This window comes from Centropristis striata, chromosome 13, assembly GCF_030273125.1.
Source record: "Centropristis striata isolate RG_2023a ecotype Rhode Island chromosome 13, C.striata_1.0, whole genome shotgun sequence".
Classification (NCBI taxonomy): domain Eukaryota; kingdom Metazoa; phylum Chordata; class Actinopteri; order Perciformes; family Serranidae; genus Centropristis; species Centropristis striata.
In genome coordinates, this window is record NC_081529.1 from 15027095 (window position 1) to 15047687 (window position 20593).

General features: G+C 37.9%; 1 protein-coding gene across 1 annotated transcript; it reads right to left on the reverse strand.

The window, feature by feature from the left end:
* Nucleotides 1-10666: 10666 nt before the first annotated feature.
* Nucleotides 10667-20371, reverse strand: LOC131983463 (apoptosis regulator BAX-like). The gene is made up of 6 exons (XM_059348176.1): nt 20129-20371; nt 19847-19877; nt 17376-17540; nt 17105-17246; nt 15502-15606; nt 10667-14074 (listed from the first exon to the last, which is right to left on the reverse strand). The coding sequence occupies exons 1-6, from the start codon at nt 20154-20156 to the stop codon at nt 13931-13933; spliced, it is 615 nt and encodes a 204-aa protein (XP_059204159.1). The 5' UTR covers nt 20157-20371; the 3' UTR covers nt 10667-13930.
* Between the last annotated feature and the right edge of the window lie 222 nt (nt 20372-20593).

Sequence of the window (20593 nt, forward strand, 5' to 3'; positions counted from 1 at the left end):
CTGCAAGTAAAGAATGAGTATCTTAGACATAAAGTAGGCTGGTGCAAAGTTGACATTGAGTGTCAAAAGCAATGAGCTTAAGAGTTCAACAGTGTTTTGGCCTGTGCAATTAACCTGTCCCTTAACATGGTGGTGCAGGACTGGATGCTGTGGTACCGTCTGCTGGACAGCAGCAGGCAGAACAGTTTGTGGCTGGAGTCGGGTCCTCATCTCACTGATGTGAAACTTTCTTTTCAACAGGCTTTGTGTCACTGCAGTTTTGTGTCAAGCGCTGGCTCTTTCTACATATAGAGGGTTTTCACGATGCGTCATCAGACCGGCAGTCGCCATATTGGAGGTACTCCGCACAGGCACGTGGCAAGTGGATCCCGAATGTCGTCAAGGAAAATGGTTAATTATTGTTGTGTCTTAGGTTGTACCATTAGGTCAGACCGAGAAAAACATTTGGAATATTATCAACTTCCAAAAGTGATTAAAACCAGGGAGAGGAATGCCAGAAGTTATCAGAGGAAAGGAGGCAAAGCTCACTTACTCTTGTCAGGTAAGTTAAATGTTGATCGCAGCGGGTCATCGTAAATTTTCTAGTGTAATGATAATATTTTTAATAGTAAGAAGTAAAAACAATTATTGCTTTTATTGTTTTTACTGTAAAGCACTTCGGTAGGACATAACATAATTCATATCAAGCTACCGCATGTGGCATTAATGACTTAATATGTTATTCTGATTGTTCTTAAAATGTATTGCTAAAATGTGCTGTATTTCATGGATCCAAGAAGAGGAAGCTAACTCGTAGGGATCTGCACTGCTAATAAACCGCCATTTCTCCAAATATCTCGCATTTTCTTGTGGTCCAAGTCCTTCCCTATATTTGCATGTTGGACAAGTTTTGATGAGCTTTTCTGTTGTTTAGACATAGCTACATTCACTTAAAGTATCCAAAGCTCACAATTCTCCATTGTACTCCGTTCAGTTGTTAACACAGAGTGCGTCCAATATGGCCGCAAATCCGGGCTAGCTTCCAGAAGTGGCCTCGGTGAAAACCCTCTATTGAAGCCATGTATATATAGCTGACGTGAGAGAGATACTTAGCATTTAAAAAGCTGGGGGAGTGGTGTCTTTGTTTCTGTCTTTCTTAAACTAAAAGCAAAAGTGAAAATATAAAAAGTACACGTGTTGATCGTTCAATGATACAATGTCCAAATAAATCTTAAATCTTTTCACTGGTTACCCGTTAGAACAAGAATCGATTTCAAAATATTGCTCCTGGTTTATAAAGCACTACACGGCCTTGCACCTCAGTACATCACAGATATGCTCATTACTTACACCCCAGCAAGAACACTTCGGTCAACAGGCAGTGGCAACTTACTCATCCCTCACACCAGATCCAAAGAAGGAGAAGCAGCTTTTAGTGTTTATGCCCCGCGAAAGTGGAACGCCCTGCCTGACACAGTTAAACATGCCACATCAGTAGCCATTTTTAAAAACAGATTAAAAACCTAGCTTTTTTCAACAGCATTCGGTTGAACTGTGTGCATGTGTGGTTGTGGGAGTGGGTGCACATGTGTGAGTAAGTAATTGTGTATGTGGTGAATATGGCATAGCTTGTCTACCTGCACTCTTCAATTAATTTGTAATTGATTTTTTTTAATTGTTTGTTTTGTTTGGTTTGGTTTTTTAACTGTAATTATGTATATCCATTGTGAAGCACATTGAGTCTGCCTTGTGCATGAAATGCGCTCTATAAATAAAGTTGAATCTAGCTTGTGCATAAATATTCAAGTTAAGGAGATTTGTAACCTTCAAACAGGTATTTTAGACCTATATGTTTTAGAGCCATTTGATAGCCCTAACCCTATCCCTAGCAGTCATCTGGACCGTTTTCCATCAACTCCTGAAGCTAATGTTAGCTTAATTAGCTAGCTAGCAGCAGAACATGTGGATAGAAACTTGATTTTTGCTTCATGAAACTTAAAGCTTGATAGGCGAAGCAATCGTAAGGGGTTTTTATGTTGAACTTGGCAACCACGTCCTAATTTCAACCTTTGTGTTCAGCCATGACATTGATATCCATCTCCTCAATTCACTCACTGGATAAAAGACAATAAGTGTATTTCCCAAAATGTTGGACCGGTCCTTTAGCAACACGAGAAACAGAAGCGACCAGTTACATCAGGTCCAGAGAAAGGATCAAGGGCATAAAACTGCATTGTTGCTACAGAAAGAGAGAGAGTCTGTACTTGGATGTCTCTCATGCCCTCTCCTCTACACACACACACACACACACACACACACACAGACAGGCGCACACACACACACACACACACACACACACACACACACACACACACACACACACAGCCTCTGTGCAGTGCATTTTCTGCATCAGCTCTTGGATCTGTCATACTGCAGTGTGGTGCACAGGGACATCTAAAGGCCAAAAGAGAGAACTGCAGGAGACCAAAACACTGCAGTCTCCCTCCCTCCTCGCTGCTCCGTCTCCTCTCTCTCCCTCTACCTCGAGCTGTTCGTGTGCACCCTCTGACCTCCTTGTTTCCTTCCTGCTACCCTCACACTTTGACTCTCATCCATCCCTGGTACCCAACAGTAATAAAAGATGACAATTTAGGATGCGTCCCTAGTTCACTATGTATGGAGGAGAGAGGAAATTAAACAATGAAAGGAGTGGTCATTGGCAATTATTAAGACGATCCAGACTAAAAGTTGAGGCATTGACAGGAGCTTTAACAAGTATTCATTGTAAGAATAACCAAATCAATCAATCAATCAATCAATCAAAAAAAAAAAAAAATTAACATGCTGAATTTTTTTATAAACACTGAATAATTTGGTATGTAGTAATCACAATAAAAATAACATATTCTAAGTAAACATTGAAAATGTTATGTTCCCGTATGCTGCCTTGTAAATGTAAGTCACCTAACTCAACCTCAGCCTCACAGCTCTGGCTGCTCTTACTGGAGGCACTTTGTACTAAACCTGGAAGAAAGGAATCACATTAGTCTGTGACCTTGCAGTAATTACTTTTTTCAGTAATGAGTAGTGTAAGGGATTACCATTTGAAATTCAGTAATTCAATAAAGTAAATGATCACAGTAAGGTGAAGACCTATCCATTCACCTCTCTATCAGCTGCCATAAATGTATGCTCTTGTGTACTTTTCTGCACGATGATGACATGTGACTACATCGAAATAGGGAAATCAACTCACCACTTTGCAGGCTCTCTTCATGCTGACTGCTACCTGGCTGGTCGAGGTTTTCAATTGTAAACATAAGAGTGAAGAGGGAGGAAGAGGTGGAGAAAATGGGCACTAACTATAGTTCTAACCACATGGATAACCATGACCATATCTGCATCCATCCCTACATCAGAGGAGGTACCAAGCCAGCCTTCGTGCTCACATCCACTTCAACTACAGTCATGGAAAAAAAATATTAGACCAGTGTTTTCTTCAATTTCTTGTTCATTTTACTGCCTGGTACAACTACACCGCGTTCCAAATTATTACGCAAATTGTATTTAAGTGTCATAAAGATTACATGTTTTGTTTTTCAATTAAACTCATGGATGGTATTGTGTCTCAGGGCTCTTTGGATCACTGAAATCAATCTCAGACACCTGTGATAATTAGTTTGCCAGGTAAGCCCAATTAAGGAAAAACTACTTAAGAAGGGCGTTCCACATTATTAAGCAGATGACCATTTCCAAGCAATATGGGAAAGAATAAGGATCTCTCTGCTGCCGAAAAGCGTGAAATAGTTCAATGCCTTGGACAAGGTATGAAAACCTTAGATATTTCACGAAAACTTAATCGTGATCATCCTACTGTTAAGAGATTTGTGGCTGATTCAGAGCACACATGGGTTCGTGCAGATAAAGGCACAATGAGGAAGGTTTCTGCCAGACAAAAATATCGGATTAAGAGAGCAGCTGCTAAAATGCCATTACAAAGTAGCAAACAGATATTTGAAGCTGCTGGTGCCTCTGGAGTCCCACGAACATCAAGGTGTAGGATCTTCCAGAGGCTTGCAGTTATGCGTTATTCCATCAGTTATTCTATTCGGCCCCCCCTAACCAATGCTCACAAGCAGAAACGGCTGCAGTGGGCCCAGAAATACATGAAAACGAATTGTCAAACAGTCTTGTTCACTGATGAGTGCCGTGCAACCCTGGATGGTCCAGATGGATGGAGTGGTGGATGGTTGGTGGACGGCCACCATGTCCCAACAAGGCTGCGACGTTAGCAAGGAGGTGGCAAGGCATGTTTTGGGCCGAATTATGGGGAGAGAGCAGGTCGGCCCCTTTAGGGTCCCTGAAGGTGTGAAAATGACCTCTGTAAAGTATGTGAAACTCATGGTGTGGCCCCCATCCTCCCCTGACCTCAACCCTATTGAGAACCTTTGGGGCATCCTCAAGCGAAAGATCTATGAGGGTGGGAGGCAGTTCACATCCAAACAGCAGCTCTGGGAGGCTATTCTGACATCCTGCAAAGAAATTCAAGCAGAAACTCTCCAAACACTCACAAGGTCAATGGATGCAAGAATTGTTAAGCTGCTATCAAATAAGGGGTCCTATGTTAAAATGTAACTTCACCTGTTAAGATGATTTTGATTGAAATAGCTTTTGATTTCAGTAAATATGACCTCCGAATGCTGGAAAATCCAAAAATTAGCATTTTCAGTTCTTAAAAACCTATAAAATGTTATAAAACTCTGTCGTGCGTAATAATGTGGAACAGTGCATTTTAAGTTTTTTATTTTTGAAAAAATACTGTTATCATTGGGAGGTTTGTCCAAACACATTACAATTCATTAAACTAACGGTTGATGACTTAAATTATGCTGACTGTCATTTGCATCGACTATTTAGGAAAATCGGAAAAAAAACTCAGTTGCATAATAATTTGATTGGACAAATATAACGATAACAACAAAAATAGCTCATAAGAGTTTAATTTAAGCTAGATATCTAGACATTTTCCATGGCTTTCTTGATAATAACTAAAATCATTAGGAGAAAACAAGGGTGGTATAATCATTTTTTCCATGACTGTAGGAACTGTAATGTTGCTTGATTCATCATACACTGGCTGGAATACCAGAAATCAGGTGACACAGAACAGAGGACTCTGGCAAGAAAAATAAGGAGGCATGTATTTTTATGTTAAATCAAGCACAAACTGAAGGATCTGTAGGATGATTGTATTTCACGTGACATGTAAAATTGACTGATTTGACATTTACAATCAGGAATGAGCTTTGTTCAGGTCAGGATGGATTTGTGGAAATCCTGCAGCTTCACTGTGATATGTGGACTTTCCATTAACACAAATAACAAACTCACACACAAACATACAGAGACAGTATGTCCCATTATGAAGTCTTTGCATGTAATTTCTCTGCTCACATTTACTCGACCAAGTATTGGTGATTTTGAGATGACTCAGATGATCCGTGATGTACTTGTGTTCAGGAAACAGGAAACCTGCAGAATTTAGCCTCCTTTAGCTTGAGGCAGTTCTGGGCTCCAAATAACAACCTGTCTCCTGTGTCAAAGTCTACCTCCCCTTCCACCTACCCCAAACAGACCTTTGTGCTATTTACATTAGGTATCTAATAAGAATGCACATGGGTTTATATTCAAGCAAATTGACCTGGTCTGTCTCATAGAGATGCTAAAAGGTGCTTTGTGAGGCAGACAGAGCGTTGGTATCTGACAAGTTAGGAGTGAGGCCGGGCAGCAAAAATCGAAGGATCTGTAGGATGATTGTATTTCATGTGACAAGTAAAATTGATTAGCCCGGCGAAAGCCAGACTATATCACAAATGAGATCTAGTCTGGAGACCACCTATTCATTTTTCCGTAGAGGAGGCGTGGTTTACAATCGTCCAGAGCCGTTTATTGGGCGCTACAAATGTCTATCATAAGCGTCTGTACGTAGCTCTTAGCTAATCGTATCAATTATACCAGATGACTTATGTAGAGCGACAGAAATTCGACAAGGAAGAAGACAAACGATGTGTACACGATGGCGCCGAACGATTATTGCCGTTTGTACAAGCTATATATGAAGGAAGAAGGACACTCCACATATGCACATTCTTCAGACATATATTTTTTTTAAAAAAACACAATGGCGAGACGACTACAACTACCAGGGTCTCGCTAAACCCCATTAGCTTAGCCACTAATGGGGCTAGTTGGTAGATTAGGCTTTTGCCAAATCCTGTTTCTCAGCAAGGCTAAAACATCCTTTCTGGTGGTGATAAAGGAGTGTAAAGCCAAACGTTGTTCTTCTTTTCAAATAAACTTTCGCTCTAAACTATCTAGAACACTGTCTACAGCTAGATCAAAAGAGAGCTGCGCGTCTGCTGCAGCCATGTTGGATCCGTAAGCAAACTACAAGCTTCCGTCTGTCTAATACTACGCGTCATCGTCTTGCTGTCCCTCCTCGTTCTGTGATTGGATACCAAAAGCAGAGCAAAGAATCGGCCATGGACACCATGCCGCCTTGCAGTTCAAAACAATCTAGTGCACAAGGCAACATGGGTATACCCAGGCTAAAAATTGATTGATTTGACGTGTCGGGTCAGGGTGGCTTTATGGGAACCCTGCAGCTTCACTGTAAGAACAGGACTGTTGAGGTGCTGCTGGGTGCAGCAGTAAATATCTACAAATAGTTGTTACACCTCAGTTTACAGAATATGATGGCTCTGGAGTGGATATCTTATATGCATTATGAATTTTGTCATGCCGTCATCATGATTAGCATTACTTTCATTCATTTGTGAAGATACAGCGATAACTACCGCAACTTTACAGGTTTCAAAGACACACAGCAAATTTCCATTATGTCTGCTTTCTTTAAACTACCAAAATAAGGATCTCAAACAATACATGCACCTGGGTATGCAAACATGCTGTTTCTCAAGAAACACATAGCTGTACATGAATTCAATTCATTATTTTAATGCAAAATAATTGATGCTTACATATTCTGAAAATGTCTGATGACATTTTAAGTTGAATTGAGTTTTTTTCTTCTTTTTTTTGCAGTATATTAAAATATTTTTTATAATAGGAAAAAGTGTTCTTGTCAAAACAAGAACATACTTTGTAATGGTTGCAGTAATATGATGCTTCAAGGCCTTTCAGCAGTCTGCGGTGCCAGACCAAACGTGTGTGGTGCAGAGGGGCTCCCTCTTGTGTTCACTATGAGATATTGTGATAATTTTGGCAATTAAACCAAAACAGTATTAGCTTCTTTGTTTTTCCCTTTCTCACCTGAGTTATGTTGTTTTCATGCAGATAATCGTCGTCTTCTACGCTGTAGTGTTCTGGGGCAGCAGACTGAAGGCAGCTGACACAAACAGACTCAGTAGGCTCATCAGGAAGGCCTCTTCTGTCCTGGCAGTGGAACTGGAGTGTGTTGAGGAGGTGTCAGAGAGGAGGATGCTGGGGAAACTGCTCATCATCATGGACAACACCTCTCTCTCTCCCGTGCACGCCACACTGGAGTCCTATAAGAGCACCTTCAGCTTTAGACTGAGGCTACCAAAGATCACCACAGAATGCCACAGGAGGTCTTTTCTACCTGTGGCCATCAAACTGTATAACTTCTCCCCTTTCTGCAGGCAAGAAAGCTAACATATCGGACTGAATAACATTAACATCATGTGTAATACAATCTTCAACACCACAGACTATTTTATGGTCATTATCATGTGCAATATATCTGTATATGAAGTAATAGGGCCACATTTAAAAAAATAAAATTAGATTACGAGATTAAAGTCGTAAATATTGAATAAATTATGAGAATAAAGTCGTAAATATATTATTCATTAGGAGAATAAAGTCTTATAATTTGTAGGCTGTTCTACTTAAAACGGAATTAACACTACATCTTTATTCTCGTAATTAATTCAATATTTTTGACTTTATTCTTGTAATTAAATCAATATTTGTAACTTTATTCTTGTAATTAATTCAATATTTACGACCTTAATCTCGTAATTATTTTTTTTCTAAATGTGGCCCTAATACTTATAAATATTTATATTATATATTATTATTATTATAATAACATATTATTATATATCTTATCATATGAATGTCAGATTATGAAAAAATGCAATCAACTGTTCACAGCTGATGCTGCAAAGAACTGTGGATTTCCATGATGGCTGCCAGAGGGCTTATACATCACCTGAGACATGCACATAGCAGGAGGCCCATGCTAGTGTTTTTCTACTGCACAGCCATAATCAATGAGCAGTGAGATGGGCAGAAAACTGCTAAGGGATGAATAATAAATGAACACTGAAAGAGGGGAAAAGACTACTGAAATCTTACACACATGATGAAACCTTAAATGTACAAGCCACGTTTCCATAACTGATCAAAATGCAGTTTAAACCTGCTATGCTAAAATTCAGGCAACAAAACCCCTTGATTGAGGTTTGGAAAGAAAAGAACAGGGTTGGGGTGAAAAAAAAACCCCAACTACTTTCACACTTAACTACTGGACACAGTTATACAGCTTCATGATAAAAGGACTGCACTAACATAGCACTGTTAGCCTTTGTGACCTCTCAAAGCACTTTATACTACAGACTGCGCTCATTCACCCATTCACGTGTAGTAGTAAAGATTGTCCAAAAATAGTTGGAAAACACCATATCATTGGATGACAAAAAATGACCCCCTCAAAAAAAGTCATATGTATGTCTTTTTTTTTGCCAAAAATCGTCTTTTTTTTTAAATGCCTGAAAATGGTTAAAATGGATCAATTATAATCTGTTGATACATGTGAGCATAATATGGCCAAAAATTTACAGAAAAAACATCATATGATAGGATGTCCAAAAATGACCCTCTTAAAAAAAACGTTTTTAGTCTCCAGACTCTAAATTTGATGTGAAGATTTATTTATTTATTTGTCTTTATAGTTCCCATCCTTTCTGATGTTTTGTATTACAGTACCACCCCTTTAACAGTAGTACACATGTACAATTTGACTTTCTGCTAACTCAACACCTGTCTTCCATCATCCTTTCATCCGCCAATCAATCCCTTTGCCCCTCCCTTGTTACTGGCTAATTACTAAAACTACCCTTTTCTGCTAATTGTCTACCGTTTATAGGACCACAAGACACACCAGATAGCTAGAGTGAGAGGGGGGAGGGAGAGAGAGACAAAGAGAAAGACAGATAAAGAGAGGTAGCAGTGTAGGGGTATAATTATGTTAAGCCAAATCACACATGAACTTGATGAAGCTTATTCTTAGCGCAAGGCATGTAGGAAAATGACAGGATGGAGGAGGATCCACTGACTATACATGTGGCAACATCAGGTCTCCCCACCACCGCACCACACACACACACACACACACACACACACACACACACACACACACACACATTTATCCAGCTTCATTTGCTTATCAGGGGCCGGGTCGTGGGGGCAGCAGGCTAAGCAATAGCAGCATATATATATATATATATATAGACAAAGTAATGGAAAAAATGATTAGACCCCCCTCATTTTCTTCAGTTTCTTTCTCTCATAATAACCAAAACCATTATCAAGACAAGAAAACCATTGAAATGTCTCGATATCAGCTCTTAAATTAAACTCTTATGAGCTATTTTTGTTGTAATCATTATATTTGTCCAAATGAATGCACCTTAAGTTGTACCAGGCATTAAAATGAACAAGAAAATTAAGAAAACAAGGGTGGTTTAATAATTACATATATGTAATATGACTAAATATATCTATGGAAGTGACCAATAACATCAACCATCACAATTTATTGATCGGGCAGTAGTATACAATGACAGTGAGCAGCTGTAATTTCTGGTGTAGTTGTTAGCTCTCTTGCCTTAAAAATATTGAATGAACTTTGAAATGACTGAATGAATGACTTTATGTGCATCTATATCTATACCTATATATATGTACATATTATATATTGCAGTTATGTACGTATGTACATCTTGCACAGGCTAAATATATGACACATTTCTATGTGTATATTATTATTATTATATCCTGTTGCTACCATTATTACTATACGCTGTGATTATACTGGTATTATAACTATTATTGTTATATATTATTATATCATATACCGTATCTGTCTGTCTGTAAGTCTGTCTAAAATGTGCATGAAATCAAACCAGCACCAATAAAAACCAGTATGATAGATGATGCCTTACACTGGCACTGGATTGCCATACAACTGCCAGAAAGAAGAGTACCCTTTATTTTATTTTATTTTAGTCTACTTATTTGTTGTCCCCCTCCAAGTTAAAGGCAACAACTGCTCAAAGTCACACGTACAAAAGTTAGCAAGCATTCATAATTCCTTGCTTCAAATACAGTATGCTTTGCATGTATTAGGCCGTGACATTCACACACCAGAGATTCAATCAGAGAAGGAAATGATAAAACAAATAAAGAAATTATTTTTTATTTGATAATAAACTGTAAAACCACAATAACAGTTAATCAGTGGTATACAAAGGCTGTATGTAGGGATTTATACCCACACCATCATTTTACTATTTTAAAAAGGCACAATTTTCTTTAAATAATGGAGCTTTAAAAAACATATTGCACAAGTTTCATGGCACTATGTTTTGGTATGTTTCAGACACTTTATGCAAATGAGCCATTCAAATCCTATTTTTTTTTAAAGAGAAAAAAAACTGTAACCATGAGAAAATGTCAACACTTTACAGTTTGTGAAAAACCATCTCAGCATATTAGACATCAAAATACAGTTTATACCTGATACAGAGTGTCAGTAGCATACATGACTGAAAGGAAACAACACCTTAAGATAATTAAAATGATTATTACTGATTAAATGTAATTAAGTCCCTGCCCGTCTCCCTATGATCCATATCCATGTTTCCAATCCATCTATCATCTTGCCATCATTTCACTTTCATTGTACTATACATTAGTCGAGGGTGTACACACAACATTACTGCTGGGTAAAAGAAATTCACTTCCTGAAATTTCCTAAAAGCTAGGGTCATACCGACGTGCAATTGTATACCAATTTTAATTGTCAATTTTATAAAGTAGAACAAAATGCCTTCATTTCAAGTAAAAGAAAACAAGACAGAATATTCTGAATAACATCAATAAAAAGTGCCTCTTTCAAAAGAAGTGCGTACAGAGTTTTAAACAGCCCCGTTCTTTTTTATTTAAAAATATTTCTAACTCCTTTTATAGTAAGAGGAAGGGGACTGTAAATGCCCTGCAGAGAGGTTGAATCTTGGCTCGAATGGACTTCAGGCTCAAATATACTTGCTTTTGAACAATGCGTACTCCTAGATATCCGGGGGGAAACCTTCGGGTCAAAGCAGTGAGGGAAACCAGAAAGTGCCTTAAGCTGCATTCTACCAAAAATTCCAACAGGGGGAGCTGACGAAGGTTGCAGAAGCTTTTGGGTCCATTCATTTCAATACAAAATGAGACTCACTTGATTTATTAACTCATAACATTTTATTTTAAACACTATGGTCTCAATTGCTAGTAAAAAATATTCTTCAAGACAATATGATGTTAATTATGTAAATAATGGCCCAATTTAGAAGAAAATAGATGACAAAGAACTGGTTGGACTTATAGACACTCCAAGGAGTCGCTGTTAATTTTTTCAAGTAAAAGTACATTTTGTTTTTTGCCAAAATTAGCATCCCAGTTAATGCTACAGTTAATGCTAACATGAATTAGTCAGGTTGCCGTGGTAAAGAAGCGTGTAGTGCAGATCCCTCTTGCAACCCCCCCAGTCCAAATATTTTTAGCCATGCACGGACACACCGGTACATACAACCCAAACTGCTTGTAGTGGTGAAATGCGTATTGCATCTCATGGGTGCGTAGTGTTAACGCACCCATGGATGCGCACAACCCCTGTCCAAACCACCACAAGACATGCAAGTCTGATGTACTGTGTGTACGTAGGCATTGTTAAAAGCAACTTTATTTGAGTCTTTAGTACCATACATACCACATGTATATCTGGCCACTGGGTGAGCCTGGACCAGGAGGCCGATTTGGTATGATGTATCGATATATTAATGTTAATAGCAGAGAAAGTCTAAGTGTAAGTACTACATGCTGAAATCTCCCTCTCATCTCTTACACTGTCCATCTCTATAGCTAACTGTCCATGTGCTGTAAACAATCGTTTTAAATTGGTTCAGTTGAGAAGGGGAGAGTTTTTATTGCACAGATAACTTAACTGACCACACTGACTGTGGGTTTGTTTTACAAGTTGCAGTGTTTAAATGTTATAATGGACACTTTTTAATAGGAATTGATTATTGAAAATGATGCCTGTTTTCCCCCCCAATATATTTATTGTCTTTTTCTGAAAATGATGCCTGTTGTCTCATCTTTACAGTAGCAAAGAGCTGTGTCCCCTCATAATTATGTTTTGTCTCCACCCTTCATTCTAGCTGCTGCAGGTCTTTGGGTGGGTGTGGCTCAGGTGGTAGAGTAGTCAACCGTTAATCAGAAGGTTGTGGTTCGATCCCTGGCCTCGGCAGTGTGTATGTATCTTTTGGCAAGATACTGAACCCCAAATTGTGTGTGTGTGTGTGTGTTCACATTAAGAGATTTTCTTCCCACAGCTTTCGTTTTTCATTCCCAGCTCATTACATATGTCAGGACCCCTTGGCATCACTTTTCAACACACTGGGTATTCACATGCACTAACAACACACACCTACATGTACACGGATGTGCTGGACTGGCTACCTCAATTGTAAGTTTAAAACATGATATGCATCTGATATACATCTTTTAAAAATATCTTTGATACAATGTTTGTTTCAAGTTTTCAAGTATGCATAGATAACTGGATAAGGTCTGAGTGGGGTCAGATACATTTCATTGTTTCTGATCCACTCATTGTGTGTGTGTGTGTGTGTGTGTGTGTGTGTGTTAACGTTGTCACATGTTTAAACTACCAATATTTAATATTCTGCCGTTCAATAAAAGTAGTGTGGAATTATGGGAGTTGTTCAGGCTGAATTACCTGCACAGGTCACCTCCTCCCCATAACAAACTGACTTGCTGATTAAAACACAGAATGAAGCAGTTTTTATTTTTTTTAAAAACAACAGTTTTTATGGGGAACAAAGGACGTCTCAGAGGGGCTACGAGCTGAGCTGCCGCTAATGTTTGCTCAGCTTCTTTCTCAGAACGTCAGACGACTATATTGTAACTGGATGGAGGATTTTAAAGTAAAAAAACTGCCAAGATCCACAGAGTATTCAGGAATGGCAACCATCCAGGGAAAACTCAAGCTGAAAATGAAGGAGGCCAAGAACAACTACGGGAGGAAGCTGGAGCAAAAAGTCCAGCACAACAAGGATTGTATATATTTGTATACAAATTCTATATTTGCTTTAGTTCTTTATTCTTGTTTTATTGTATATATTGTATCTCATAATTCTTAATATTTTCACATTGGACTCTCTGTAACAAAAGCAATTTCCCTCTGGTGATTATTAAAGAAATTCTGATTCTGATTCGGTTTATCGCGAAACAAATTTACAATCAGATTTTTAACCCATGGTTGAACAAATGAAAAAGTCGGGAAGAAAATGAACTGGGCTGTTATACGGCATTCTCTCCAGCAGAAACCCCACCTGACTGGAGGCGGAGGACACAAGCAGGCAGGACGACATGAGTAGGTGTCAGAACAGCCAGCAGCGACTTGACACGCCCAGGACTTTTTTTTTGCTGTGGTTTCAATAGGGCATCACATTTTTGAAAACTAGTACTGTATCAAAACATTTTGGGACAACCTAAGTGTATCTTTTTATGTGTGTGTGTGTGTGTGTGTGTGTGTGTGTGTGTGTGTGTGCACTCCTCAGAGCCGTTTGGTCAGTCTCCAGGTGATGACACTTCCGAGAGCCAGGCCTGCAAAGAAGATAAGGACGAGGCCGAAGCGCTGACCACTCAGCGATGACACACTCTGCACGGACCCCACCGCTAGCTCTGCAAAACTGTTGATCTGTAGAGAGACAGCTCTGATGATTATCACAGTAACCACTGGAGGAAATATTTAAAGAAACAGTATGGACAACATTTATGTTACTTTTTTTAATTTACAAATATTAAATTGTAAATTAAATTAAATCCATCTATAGCCCTTGTGGCTACAGAGAGTTCTATTCTGTCTTATCTTAGTTATGTATATTAGGTGTGTCTGTGAGTGTGCTGGCAAATTTGCTCTAATCATTTATTCTAGATCTAATCCTCTGTAATAAATGTAAACATTTTAAATTATTAAATGAATAGCCCCAACTAATTAGAAATATTTTATAGCACAAAACGCATCAGCTTTGGTTCATATCAGCTAACATGTGGTGCAGGGGACTCCTAAATTCTGATTTTCCCTTAGAATAAATGGTGAGTAAGAAAGTATAGATGAATGCCACACAGTGTTCCTACACACAATTTAAGATCATATCGATATGATTTTATCACGATACTTGAGTCACGATACAATATTATTGCAATTTAACTGTTTAACTGCATTTTGTGTCCACAAAATTAATTTCAATCGAGAATTGTTTTGTCAATAAGAGAAAATTCTCAGTCTATTCATCTCACTTCAGTCTTTTTATTTCTCCACAAAGAGAGTCAAACCCACAGACTGACCAACAAAGTATTCAGTCAAACTGAACTGAACTGATATCAAACATGTATGGACGACAACAACTGCAGCATTTTATCAAACTTTCCTCAACTTTAAGCTTCACTGCTCTGAATTCAACAACTTTCCAACATTATATCCTGATGCAAATGGTACCTATAGATTCCTTATCCCATAGATCTTCTAGTTTCATATGATACCAGGAACTCCAGTACGGGGGCGGCTGTGGCTCAGTTGAGAGCTCAGTAGAGCGGGTTGCCCCCCAACCGAAGGGTCGGTGGTTCGATCCCTCACCGTCGCAGCCAACATGTGGAAGTATCCTTGGGCAAGATACTGAACCTCAAATTGCTCCCGATGCTGCGTTTATCGGTGTGTGAATGAATTCCCAATGGTGGCAGGTGGCACCGTTTAGGGTAGCCTCTGCCACCAGTATGAATGTGTGTGTGAATGGGTGAATGAGCGCAGTATGTAGTGTAAATCGCTTTGAGTGGTCGAAAAGCGACTAGAAAAGCGCTGTATAAGTGCAGGTCAATTTACCCTTTAACCATCCAGTATATTCCTAAAACTGAGCCACCAAAAAAACCCAGACGAAAATACTGACGCTAAATATCAATACTTGGTAGCCATGAATCAATATAATATTGCCACGCTAAATATTGTGATACTAAGCTGTATAGTTTTTTTCCCCCACCTCTTTTAACTTTACCTCCACTGCTCTACTTTTGCCTCCAGTTAGGCTAAATGGACAAAGGTCCCATTGTAAAGAAGATGGAAGAACATACCCATCCTCCATGTTCCCGAATCCAGCCCAATAGGTTGTTTCGGAAAAAATCCACGGTCCACTTCATGATCTCCTTCACTGACTGAGGCAGGTGAGCCTCCACCATCTGACAGACAAGAAAAACATCACACAGAAGGTGAAGCTGCTGCCAAACACTGTAGTTCATTTCAATTACATTGCTGTATAATCGGAGGAAACTGCAACAGTCGTTCCATAGTTAGTTATCAATACATTCCTCAGGAAGCCCAGCACTGGTGATGAATGATGATCAATAGGCTCTGCAGTGGATATCAGGCTGGGCCGTCATAAATCCACTGAGACCTCTGACAGGTGACACCCTTCTTTAAACCTGATGGGACATTTCTTTGAGCTGCCTCTCACAAGCAAATAGAAAATACTCAGCAGCACGACCCGTCCTTGTAGCTTCATTGTATCTGCCTAGACTACGAACTAAAGTGGCTGGACAAACTGGCTCAGATGGCAAGTTTATGTTGTTACAGCAGCCTGCTCAGTTGTCAAACCACCTTCACAGCATATCTAGGCCCCTATGAGTTCTGCAATTCAGAAAAAATATTGCACAATTCATAATAAATGCGGAATCAACTGTAAACGTGGAATATTGTGGAATTTTTATGAAAATGGGAATGTTGAGTTGAGAGTTAGTTATACATTTCAGACTTTCCCACACTACTACATGCACATTCGACATCTTTTGCTTTCTCTTGGAAGTGTTGCTCGCTTCCTTGTGGTAGAAATCCATCAAGTCTGTTGACATTTGTGAAGTCAGAAGAATCAATAGGAAGGATCCTATTGATTTTCTATGGAGAGCAGGAGATCCAGCCGCCAGTTGCATGATGGATACGACACAGCGAGTTGAATGACCACTCCCCGTATCCAAATTTGCATAAACACGACTGGGCTTCAACTAGGCATGTCAAAGTAGGCAGCGCTGATCAAATATGAATTAAAATGATGTTATTGCATGGCCTCAAATGTTTTCAGAATAAGTGGTGAAAGAAGTATTCAGAACCTTTACTAAAGTAAAAGCACAGCCATTTACTAGAACTGGATGCACTGTCTACCATCTACAGCTAAGATGAGTCTGTATATATATATATATATATATACAGTCTATATATATATATATATATATATATATATATCTCTGAGTGGGTCCATTCTGCATAACGAGTACTTTTACTTTTTACGTTTTGATGCTGATATTCTTTTGTGCAGGACTTGTAGTGGAGTAATTTCACAGTGAGGTATTGGTACTTATACCTAAGAAAGGGATCTGAATACTATTTCCACCACTACATACATACATACATACATACATACATATATATATATATATATATATATATATATATATATATAAAGTTTTGTGGTGCTTGCTGTGCTCCTCCTTTTCTAGATTTATATATATATATATATATATATATACATATACACACACATATATGTGTATATTTTCTAGATTTATATATATATATATATATATATATATATATATATATATATATATATAAATCTAGGAAAGGAGGAGCACAGCAAGCACCACAAAACTTTTTTTTATCTACAGCAAGAAAAAGCAAACCCACCTTGACTGCCAGCTTGCCAGCCACATAGAAGAGCACAGCGATGTTCTGCCAGGAGATCCCATGTTCAAACACTTTGTTTGCCACTTCCTTAAAGTTGTCCCACTTAGAGCCACAGGAACAATGAGCAATTCCATCTATCGCACTATAAGAGACAAAAGAGAGGATTGGGGAAGTTTAACGTAAAACACATAAGAAACTATATTACCTATATTAAATATAATTAGTGCCACAGATTTTTTTAGCCCTGAGACACAGCAACTGAAAGACTCACTCTTTGAGCTCCTGGTCGTGTTGGACCCTGTCACCGATGATAAGGACCATTTTGGCCAGCTGGTCCACGACCTTCCGCTCCTGCTCAGTCTGCACTCCTGTAGCCATCGGAGTAAGGGGCGGGACATCCTCTGAGTCAACGCTTTTCAGCTCCTCCTCTATGACCCTGGAAGAGAAGAGGACATTAAAACACAGACTCATTTGAAGTCACTCTTGCTACTGTGAAAGGCAACTTTTTAAGATCCCTTACTTAAGTAAAAGTACTAATACCACACTGTGAAATTACTCCACAACAAGTAAAAGTCCTGCATTTAAAACTTACTGAAGTAAAAGTACAAAAGTATTAGTATCAAAATGTACTTAAAGTATCAAAAGTAAAAGTACTCGTTATGGAGAATGGACCCACCCAGATTGTTTTATATATTCCAAATTATATATTACTAGATTATTATCATTGATGCATTTATGTAAGCACTTAAATTTAAAGTGATTAGACATTTTTTAAATTAAACCTCATAACAGTATATTAAGTAGTTAAAATGAGCCCTATCTTTACAAAATTAATCATGTTTTCATGCTAAATCTCGACCACAAAAGTAACTAGAACTGTCAGCTAAATGTAGTGGAGTAAAAAGTACATAATTTGCCTCTAAAATGCAGTGGAGTAGAAGTAAAAAGTTACATAAAATGGAAATACTCAAGTAACATACAAATACAAAAAAAAGTACAGGACTTGAGTAAATGTACTTAGTTATATTCCACCACCTGCTGACAGTATGTTCTGTGCAAACTAATTTAGATTCTGCCACCTTTAAGTTGACAGGAAACAATAAATCTACAGGAAACTGACACACCTAATTCTGAAAGAAAACACACCACGCACTTCATTTATTTTCTTCCTTATAAGGGACAGCAACTCTTAAATATGAGGCAAGGTTCATGAGCAGTGTGATTTACTGTAAGAGCTCAACCACCCTCCTAAAATGAAACTGAAACTTGCTTTAAACAAGGAATTTAACATTTGATTATAACTTGTTTTACAAAAATTATGGTTGGTAGGTGAAGTGGAAATGTTTTAGAGAGAGTTCAGCTGTGCTTTATTAATGTATACTGGACTGGGGGAAAGACCTTCTTTACATTATTTACATTATTGCTTAATCTGCTGATTTTTTCCCCAATTAATCATTTGGTCTGTACAATCTCAAAACATAGGTGAAAAAGCCCAGCAAACAGTTTGCTTTGTCTGAGGGACAGTCTCAAGTCATTATTATCAAAAATAAATATTCACATTTAAGAACAGCTGTTGTTTTGATATTTTGTCTTTAAAAATGAGTTAAACCATGAATCAATTATCTAAATTAGATGCTAATTTATTTTTGTGTGACTAATCTGTTGAGCTCGTATGTGTCAAATATACAAATATACACACTGTTGCCCATAGAGTTGCAATAATTTCTTTTTCATACACAATCCTCCTGTATTTTGTCGTGTCATTTTCATTGTGATATATTTGAAAGAATGAATGAATGAATGGTCTTTATTTCCGGCTATATAATGTACATCTTGAAATTAAATTTCACATATTTTTCTCCATAATTGAAAACCGAAAAAAAAAAGGAATACTAGGCCCGAAGCACATGGCTTATTTCTGCCTTTCTATCCTATACAATCCAAGGATAAACCCAGAATATCAGCAATAGATAGAAACAAATAAATACAATAAACATCTACATTATAGTCTAATTCACAACCATTGATGTTAATCAGAGATCGAATAAAGTTTTGAGAAGATATAAACTTTATCTGTCACAATCATGCCATGGAAAGAAGAAAACATTTCTTTGTTCCAACTTTATGAGTACATTTACTCAAGTACTGTACTTAGGTACAATTTTGAGGTACCTGTACTTTACTTGAGTATTTCTATTTTATGTAACTTTTAACTTCTACTTCACTACATTTTGAGCCAAATATTGTACTTTTTACTCCATTGCATTTAGCTGACAACTTTACTTACTTTTCAGGTCAAGATTTAACATAAAAAACATGATAAAGTTAAACTGATTAGGCCTTTTTAGAAATGTAAACCTCATAAGTATATTGAGTAGTTAAAATGTGTTGAGAAAAGTAAATACTAATAGTATTTCCATTTTTACATATATGCATCAATAATAATAATCTAATAACATATTTAGGATATATATAACAATCTGAGTGGGTCCATTCTGCATAAGGAGTACTTTTACTTTTGATACTTTAAGTACATTTTGATGCTGATACTTTTGTACTTTTACTGCAGTAAGTTTTGAATGCAGGACTTTTACTTGTAATGGAGTAATTTCACAGTGTGGTATTAGTACATTTATTTAACTAAGGGATCTGAATACTTCTTCCACCACTGACTCACACAGATTTACACACACACACACACACACACACACATTAATTGCGATCAGGTATAAACAAACTTACTCTTTGATCAGGGCCTCCCCTATCCTTGCATCTGTGGACGAATAAAACAGTAATTATAAGTGTGATGTTACACACGTTACTAAATAACACATATAGCTAGCTAAACCTCTGGCTATCCAAATGGTTACAACATTGTCACCGTGGTATCGAATTAATATAGCCGCGAGCTATTTAAAAGCACAGCAGTAAAATAAAATAAAAATTAAACTAGAAACTTTTACTGTAAATTGTACTTGATACATAGGCCTACGTTGGACTGGTTGCCCTATAGCTTCACGGTACCTGACATGCCGTTTCCTTCACACGACATAGTTTACAGTAAACTTCTGGAGGAACTCTTCCTTCAGAGTCTGCCCCCTCCTTCACCGTCAGATAAAACCCTTAAAAACTTCCGACGGAGGCGAAAAAAAATCAGCTATTGAAGTACTATTTGGGGCTGTATTTGTCTATACATAAACAATCCTCGGTGAATCGATAAAGCAAACAACCAAACGAAAGTGATGCTATCGAGTCCTGCTCGAAGGAAAAACTCTGATGGGCGGTGCGAAAAAACTGTCCTTGACTTAAATACATCCGTGTAGAAACTTGAGTCAGTTTACATGCGTACAGTTTAATGTTCACTTCATCTTATCAGTTGATTGGAATAGAATTAGTGGTGGAAAGTAACTAAGTACATTTACTTAAGCACTGCACTTAAGCACACTTTTGAGATGCTTGTATTTTACTTTAGTATTTCCATTTAATGTA

Coding starts and splice junctions, on each gene's coding strand:
- LOC131983463 (XM_059348176.1), bottom strand. CDS start 20,156: ATGTCGTGTGAAGGAAACGGCATGTCAG. Junction 17,541..19,846: donor GGGGAGGCCCTGATCAAAGA/GTAAGTTTGTTT, acceptor CTTCTCTTCCAG/GGTCATAGAGGAGGAGCTGA. Junction 17,247..17,375: donor CACGACCAGGAGCTCAAAGA/GTGAGTCTTTCA, acceptor TGTCTCTTATAG/TGCGATAGATGGAATTGCTC.